An 8,671-nucleotide genomic window follows, 5' to 3' on the forward strand; every position below is an offset into this window, starting at 1 on the left:
ATCCTTTGAACTATTTTTATGAAACCAATAATGTTTTTCTCTGCTGCAAGAGCAGAGAGGTTAATTTCCTTTGTGTTTCTAAAAAGATTCCTTTTTATTAATTATTGAAGATTTACAGTTATATGGGAAAGTTCAGGAATTTTAGTAGTTACATTAAAAGCAAAAGGTGAGAATCTGTAGAGCTGTTTTATTAGCAGAAATCAAGAAAATGGTCAGTAAAAGTTTACTCAATATCAAATAAGCAGTGTATAGTCTTTCAGATTGTTTCCAAATTCTACCTATTTACTCTTTCTGTTAACTAGTACCTTGCCTGTAGTATGAAGATAATTGAAGCAGTAGGTTCCAAATAATAGGAAAAAAAAATCCTTTTCTTTTCTTTTTTTTTTTTTTCTTTGGAGCCAGTCTTGCTTTGTTGCCCAGAGCTGTAGGGCAGTGGCACCATCTCAGCTCACTGCAACCTCCGCCTCTTGGGGTTCAATTGATTCTGGTGCCTCAGCCTCCCGCATAGCTGGGACTACAGGTGTGTGCCACCATGTCCGGCTAATTTTTGTATTTTTAGTAGACATGGGGTTTCACCAAGTTGGCCAGGCTGGTCTTGAACTCGAGCTCAAGTGATCTGCCCGCCTCAGCCTCCCAAAGTTCTGGGATTACAGGCGTAAGCCACTGTGCCCAACCATAGTAGAAAAAAGTATTTCTCAGTTGACCTCCTCTCTATCTCATATCTCTATCTCCTTTCTCTCTCTCTCTCTCCCCTCCCCTCCCATCTTTCTATTTCTCTCTGTCTCTGTCTCTCACTCACACACACACACACACACGCCGTTTTGAGTTATATGAAACTATGAGTTGTCTTCAGATGTAGTGGTTTTTTTTTTGAGACGGAGTTTCATTCTTGTTGCCCAGGTTGGAGTGCAGTGGCACAATGACGGCTCACTGCAACCTCTGCCTGCTGGGTTCAAGCGATTCTCCTGCCTCAACCTCCTGAGGTAGCTGGGATTCTAGGCATCTCATTCCACGCCTGTATAATTTTTTATATTTTTAGTAGAGATGGGCTTTTATCATGTTGGCCAGGCTGGTCTCGAACTCCTGACCTCAGGTGATCCACCCACGTTGGCCTCCCAAAGTGCTGGGATTATAGGCATGAGCCACTGTGCCCGGCCTGGATATGGTGTTTTCAAAGAAGTTCTTTAAAAATTCATTTAATTGTGGTAAACTAGATTGTCCCCATAACTGCTACTTCCGGTTAGCTAAGTTGTTTTTAATAGAGTATTATGTTATAAAATGAGTAGTAAATTTATTGAGCTTTTATGTCTGAAACATGATAGAACTTTATGCTATGAATAGGCTCAATAAATAAATATTTAAATGAGTAAACCATTTTAATGAAAATTTTCTCAGCATTTTGTGTTCTATAGTGCACTGGATACTATCATGTATAAGATGTGGTTCCTGATTTCTCTGGGCTTATCTAGAGGAAATAAGAGGGGGTGCGGGAGGGTGTGTGCAAAATGAAGCTTTGCCTTAGGAATGGAAAGGTGTTTTTGGGTTGTTTTTAAGTGAAGGAAGTGGTAGTAGGAAGTTACAGGTATGGCGATACTTTGAGCAGAGGCGCGGTGGTAGAAACTCTAAGGAACAGAAGTTTCTTATAGACAAAACCAAAGACAAAGTTTGAGGAAGGAAAATAGAATCTATTGAGGACTTTTAGAACCAGGTTAAGAATATTGAATTTTTGTCTATGCTGTATATGTGGGAACTACTAAAAATATTTGAACAGCAGGGGCTTGGCAAAATTGGTTTAGAAAAATTAATCAAGTCACATTTTGCACTATATGATAGATTCTTGACGTTAAAGGATTTAGAGTTTTCAATTTCTACTATTTATTTCAGAGAGATTTTCAGGGCTCATGGTTTCTACCAAAATTTTGGTAGAGGTACAAATTCAAGTTTCCTATGCTGTGTCTGAAAGACTTAGGTAGTGAGTGATTCTGGAAGAACCTATAGTATGAGTGAGGGATGTGGAGGAGTGGGAGGAAGATCTTGTATCAGTTGTGGACTCATTCATTTAGCAAAATGGCTAGACTATCTGCCATATTCTTGGCACAGTTCTTGAAGCTTGGTGAACAGAATAAAATGTCCTGTCCTCTTGCAGCTACAGACTAGTGTTATATTGTCTATTCTGTGTGAGACATTGTTCTATTTTATTTACATATGTTAACTCATTTGTTCTTCTAATAACTCTATAATAACTCTATAAGGTAGATATAGTACTATTATTATGCCCATTTTACACATGAGGTTGAAAGGCTTAAAGAAGTTAAGTGACGTGTACAGTATTTAAACTCACAGAGTTTGTTTCTGTAGTTCACATTTGACATCTTTATTTTCTCTCCATTTAATAGAGGCCCACAATACTAGCCAGTGAAAGGGCTTAAGGTGCCAGGGAGGGGAGAATGGGCATGTGCAGTGGCATGTGTCCAGCCTTTATTTCTTTAGTCATAGGAGGAAAAAATTAGGATTAGTATTGGTAGACTATTAGCAGAAGCATGAGGCCAAAATGAAATTGGTGAGATGTGAGAAGCTGCAGGTGTATGTTAGTGAAGGAGAGGTCCTAGTTACTGGAAGGGGTCAGAAGCTTTGTGATTTATGTGGTCACCAGTGGAAGCCCAACATACAACTTGGTCCAGCATTGAAGTCTCTATTCATGGTCCATCTGAAGGGATTACTTACATTTTGAAGTGATTTTTGTGACTGTGGACAAGAAGGGTTAACTCTCAATTGACTTAAGATAATCAGGGTGAGGGTTAGTTTAGTGCACATGTTGGAGAGCTGGAATTAAACTTAGAAAATTATAGCATCCTTAAAGAAATGTATAGCTCTCGTATTGGAAAAAAGTCTTTTGGTTTAGAGATGTTAAACTTAGGAGATAGAGGATCATTCTCAAGAGAGAAGCTTGAACTAGATCTGTGAATTAAAACACCATCAAGGCTAGGTGTGATGGCTCATGCCTGTAATCCCAGCACTTTGAGAGACTGAGGCAGGAGAATCGCTTGACACCAAGAGTTTGAGACCAGCCTAGGCAACAATACGAGATTCTGTCTTTACAAAAAATTTAAAAATTAGCCAGGCATGGTGGCATGTGCCTGTAGTTCCAGTTACGTGGAGGGTTGCTTGAGCCCAGGAGTAAGGTTGCAGTGAGCCATGATGGTGCCACTGTACTCTGGCCTGAGTGACAGAGCAAGACCCTGTCTCAAGAATACAAATAAAATAAATTTTAAAACTAAAACTTACCATCATAGATTTAACATAAGGAAAGCTAATGATACTTGGTATTTAACCCCTAATATTTTGAAAGTATTGTCATGGAGGCCATCCATTTTATACGCTGTGGTCTTTTATAGGAATTTTGAGAGGAGTGGATTCTAGAACTGGAAGATGAATTGTGTTGAACTAAACAATTGACGATAGTTTGTTGAAGACTTTTCTGTTCTTTGGGCTAGCAGAGTAGAATTTCTAAGACTGTTTTGTTTATTACTCTTAGTATTAATGAGAGATAGTTGTGGCTTGAAATGAGAGACTTTAATTTGGTCTTAAATTTTTGACTTTTTAAAAAATTTTGTCTTCAACTGATCAGTGTTTAATAGTTCTGGAAAGTGACAGGACATTTTTTCTTTTTTGAGACAGAGCCTCACTCTGTCACTCAGGCTGGAGTGCAGTGGCACAATCTCAGCTCACTGCAGCCTCCGCCTTCTGGGTTCAAGAGATTCTCTTGTCTCAGCCTCACTAGTAGCTGGGATTACAGGTGCTCACCACCGCACCTGCTAATTTTTGTATTTTTAGTAGAGGCAAGATTTCACCATGTTGGCCAGGCTGGTCTTGAACTCCTGCCCTCAGTTGATCCGCCTGCTTGGGCCTCCCAAAGTGCTGGGATGATTATAGGCATGAGCCCCTGCCTATTACTTTTTATAGGTTTTTTGGAGTGTATTTTTGCACATTTTATTATGTTGTGGTTTTGTATTCAGGTCAACAGCTATAGCCCCATTACAAATAATAAAACTAGACCTCTTTCATATCTTAGTGTAGAGTATCATCATTGGGACCAGAGGCATGGCTAATGATTATAACTAGAATTTTGGAAAAAGCCTCTATCTTTCATTAGGGACATCCCAGGCATTTGAGTAATAAAGACTCATTGCTGAGTGAAAGGGGAGTAACTTATAAAAGTATCAGTATTTCTATTTTATTGCCTGCCTAGTGAATCAGTTTATAATGCTTTCTGTCTGTCCAAAGCATGTATTGCCATTGCAGGATGCCCTTGCCCCAAAGTATTTGTGCAATACAACTTTGTATTCACAACTTGTCTTTTAAATTCTACTTTCTATTGAATTCCATTTGCTTGCCAAATCTTCACTGAAGATACTAATTAAGTCACATTTTCCAGAGCAGCGTTTTTGTTAATGTCTGGGGAAATCTAGAGTTATTTGTTTACCTCCTTTCTTTTTTAGAGTATGTAAAATGATTTTATTTCAAAGGATAAGTGAACTGAACTTGATAATGGAATGTTTAGGTAGAAATATATTTTTTGGTGATTTAGTTTTTGTTAGCCCAGTATATAAAATAGTCTTAAGGTCTTTCACTGACACTTTTCCTTCCTTCTCCCCTCCACTCCCCTTCCCTCCCCTCCCCTTCCCTTCTTTTCTTTCTTCTCTTTTCTCTTTCCTTCCCATTTTCCTTTCCTTTCTTGACATTTCTCTTTGTTGCCCAGGCTAACTAGAGTACAGTGGCAACTCACAGGCACAATCATAGTGCACTGCAGCCTTGAACTCCTAGGATGAGGTGATTCCCCAGCCTCAGCCTCCTGAGTAGCTTGGGACTACAGGCACACCTCACCACACTTGGCTTATTTAATTCCAATTTACATGATCTTAAGCCTTTGATGCAATCCATTGTCATTGCTTTACAGTGTCTATCAGATATTGTCAGATACATGTTACACAGATGTCTTTTTTAGGAGTAATTATCAGAGAAAGTTCTGCATTCGAATTAAAATTGTCTTGAAAACATTACTGTAGTGGTGGATGTACTCTTAAAACGTTATGTTAAGTGAAAGAAGCCAGACACAAAAAGCCACATATTGTATGAGTTCACTTATACGAAGCATCCAGAGTAGGCCAGTCTATAGAAAGAGTTGATTAGTGGTCAGGGGTTGGAGGGACAAAGAGGAGTGATTGCTTAATTGCATATGGGGTTTCCTTTACCAGTGATGAAAATGTTCTGAACTCTAGAGAATGGTGATGGTTGCATAACCCTGTGAATGTTCTAAAAGACACTGGATTGTGTACTCAAATGTTTATAGTGGTAAATTTTATGTTGTGTATATTTTACCACAATAAAAAAGTTGCTATAATGATTGTTTTATGTCGATGCTATATTGTAGTTTCTGTTCTCTCATTAGTATTTGTGAAAACTTAATCTGTTCTGTTATGTTTTGTTTAGGTAAAATGATCCATTCTATGGTAGCTCACTTGGATGCTGTTACAAGTCTAGCAGTAGATCCTAATGGAATCTATTTGATGTCTGGAAGTAAGTCTTAAAGTCCTGTACTGCCCACAAACTTTATAAAAGATTGTTACTCAGTAACAAATTTTATTTGTTCTTTTATAGGCCATGACTGTTCCATCAGATTATGGAATTTAGACAGCAAGACATGTGTGCAAGAAATAACAGCTCACAGAAAGAAATTGGATGAATCAATTTATGATGTTGCTTTCCACCCGTCAAAAGCATATATAGCTAGTGCAGGAGCTGATGCCCTTGCCAAAGTATTTGTATGAATCAACAAAAACTTGCATCGTAACAAGATTTGCTTGGACAGAAAGAGGGTCTGCATCACTGCCATCAAAAAGGTTACTGATATGACACTACATGTGATCTGCCTGGTGAAAGCTATTTGGGGCAGGTACAGATTGGTGGAAATCACACCTTAATGTCAAGCTCATTAAGTTAACTGTAATTACTGTATTTTGTGGGACAAAGAAAAAAGGACTCCAGTATTTGTGGCCTGTACTGGATATGAACTGAGCGTATGTCTGTTTTTAGGTGTCTTTAAGCCAATGTGGAGTCTGATCTTTCAAAAAAAGTTTTTTTGTTTTTTGGTTTTTTTTCTTTTCTTTTGGACTCTGTGTGCTGCCTTAGGGTTAGGAATGTGGTGCTCTTGTTGGGGGAAGTGAGCTCCAAGAGTAGCTTTTTTTCATCTCTTAGTGATTTTCTGTTTATCGGTTGAATGCCACAGATTCCCTTTTAAACTTATTTTGCTTTAAAAAAAAGAAAAAGAAAAAGAAAATTTAACTTAAAATATTTTAGCATTAGTTGCACAAAATGTTTGGATAAAATTCTAGTTTTTATAAGTCTTTTTATATATTTAGCCTGTCACAACAGTGCTCAAGATTGTATTGAAGTTTTTCTGCATTATACAACCCTAAAACACAGAGATCTCACTGACCCGCTGCCCTGTAACCACTTTCTTTTCCTTCTTTTGCCTAATACAGCTCAGCTAAGTCCTTCCATAAAGATGCTAAATAACTTTCATCATCACATAAATGTCTTCATAAACCAAGGACTATTAAGTGTATTAAAATGAAACAGTGGAGTTTAGTACTCCAAATGAACTCTTAAAGAAAAAAAAAACTAATCTTGGCATCCTATCACTATGTGATATTTTGTACATCTTACTGTATTTACAAGTTTATTTATCAAGGATTATCCATCTTGCTAATGGCCTATTATTTATTTCACTTTTTGTTGGTCTTTATATCCTTTTATTAATGTGCTAAAGGAACCTGTATATCTATTTTGGAAATCTTTGAATAGTCTAAAATAGACTAAAAATGGAATATTTTATAGTTTAAATTACAAACCAAGATGGTTTCCCCTAAGATATGTATCTTGGTTTACCATGATTCCAAACAAAACTAACTTGTTTTAAAATATTTGGAGTAAAATTTTATTTGCATTACAAATAGGATACAAAAATAGTTGAATCAGGATACAGAAATCTGCTGTGTTTTGACTAGTTATCCCTGTTTTATTTTTTTAGATGTGCTTAATTTTATGGTGTAACTAAAGATTTTGTTTGTGTAATGCATGATTAAGACAATAAAGTATTTTTTCTAGTCTTCCAAGAAACTTTTCTGATCAGTTTGCGAGTTTTGATGAGTTTTGTAAGGTTTTTGTTTTACAAACTATGAATCAGCAAATTTTTAAGATTGTACCACATAGCAAACATACAGCTGTTGAAAAATAATGTATATAAAATGCATATAATAAATATTAAATTGTGTACCTGTATGTTACTGTTGGCTACATCATTTTGTGTTGAATAATAAAGTGCAATACTTTACTCTCCGTAATTAAACTAGGAAATGGAGATTTCTTAGTGAGTCCTTCATTTTTATGCTGTTCTTTCAAACTTTGTACTACTTATTGATATTCTAATAAGAGTAGATCACTATTAATAATGTCTAAGTATTTCACCCCACTTGAGGATTAAAAAAAATCTTCCATTAAATTATGCAATGCAAAATAACCCCAAAAAATGCACAGATGCAGTTATAAATAATTTGCTTAGACAACCTGTTTCAATCTGAATTTCAGTTAATGGTGGTGTTGTTCCTATTTGCTATACCTGTTTCTACAAAAAAATTCAGCAAGAAATAAACTACATTGAATATTTAGCTTAGTTGGTGCAAAAGTAATTGCGGTTTTTGCCATTTCTGGCACAAAAAAAAAAAACTGTTAAAAGTCTTACAAATAATGTTAAACATTAATATTTTGAAACGTGTCTTCAATAAGGTAATATCCTTTGTCTTTTAAGGGAATTGCAGATGAAATTACAAGGGAACACTAGGAAACTTATGCGTAAAATTCAATTTGAATGCTTGCTGCTGTTGCTGGGGGAAAAAAATTACATTGTACATTGAGAAATTTTGTCATCTACCATAAAAATCTAAGTGGCAATTTTAGTCATTGATGAAAAACTAAAACTTTTCAAGGTTTTTTTTTTTTTTTGAGATGGAGTGGAGTTTCACACTTGTTGCCCAGACTGGAGTGCAATGGTGCAATCTCAGCACACTGCAATCTCCGTCTCCCAGGTTCAAGTGATTCTTGTGCCTCAGCCTCCCAAGTAGCTGGGACTACAGGCATGCATCACCACGCCTAGTTAATTTTGTATTTTTAGTAGAGACAGGGTTTTACCATGTTGGTCAGGCTGGTCTCAAAGTCCTGACCTCAGGTGATCCACCCGCCTCGGCCTCCCAAAGTGCTGGGATTACAGGTGTGAGCCACTGCATCCAGCAAATTTTTTTTTTTTAACCATTTTTTTTGTTTCTCTGAACTGAACATTCAACTAAAGAACAAAGTAAAGGGGGTACTTTTCTCCTCTTCTGTTTCTTCTTTTTTGAAATAAAGAATAAGCTTTTCCAAAGCTAGAATTGTTTCTAGCAGCTGTTTCAACCCAGTACATCACCATTGATCTGAAATATAATTATTGGAATGCATAAACATTGATGTATTTTGGAATGTATTAAAACTGAAATGGATAAAAATTAGTATATATATTTTGTTGTTATCTCTTTTGGTTGTATTTTTCTCTGCAGTATTTAGTCTCTTTGGAAGAGAC

At 36.5% G+C, this 8,671-nt stretch overlaps 1 protein-coding gene across 5 annotated transcripts in view; it reads left to right on the plus strand.

Moving 5' to 3' along the window:
- The window catches only part of STRN3 (striatin 3), a 139,310-nt gene that overhangs the window by 128,043 nt on the left and 2,596 nt on the right, over positions 1-8,671 (plus strand). For 4 of the 5 annotated variants that reach the window (XM_009211348.4, XM_031668209.1, XM_031668208.1 and 1 more), the window contains 2 exons: positions 5,491-5,577; positions 5,659-7,408. In XM_009211348.4, coding sequence (XP_009209612.3) covers positions 5,491-5,577; positions 5,659-5,828 — 257 coding nt within the window. In that variant the 3' untranslated portion in view covers positions 5,829-7,408. Of the gene's footprint in view, positions 1-5,490; positions 5,578-5,658; positions 7,409-8,671 lie in introns of those variants that run through there. The other variant, XR_004184958.1, reaches the window with a different exon arrangement.

The sequence above is a fragment of the Papio anubis genome, chromosome 7 (genome assembly GCF_008728515.1).
Source record: "Papio anubis isolate 15944 chromosome 7, Panubis1.0, whole genome shotgun sequence".
In the NCBI taxonomy this organism is placed as follows: domain Eukaryota; kingdom Metazoa; phylum Chordata; class Mammalia; order Primates; family Cercopithecidae; genus Papio; species Papio anubis.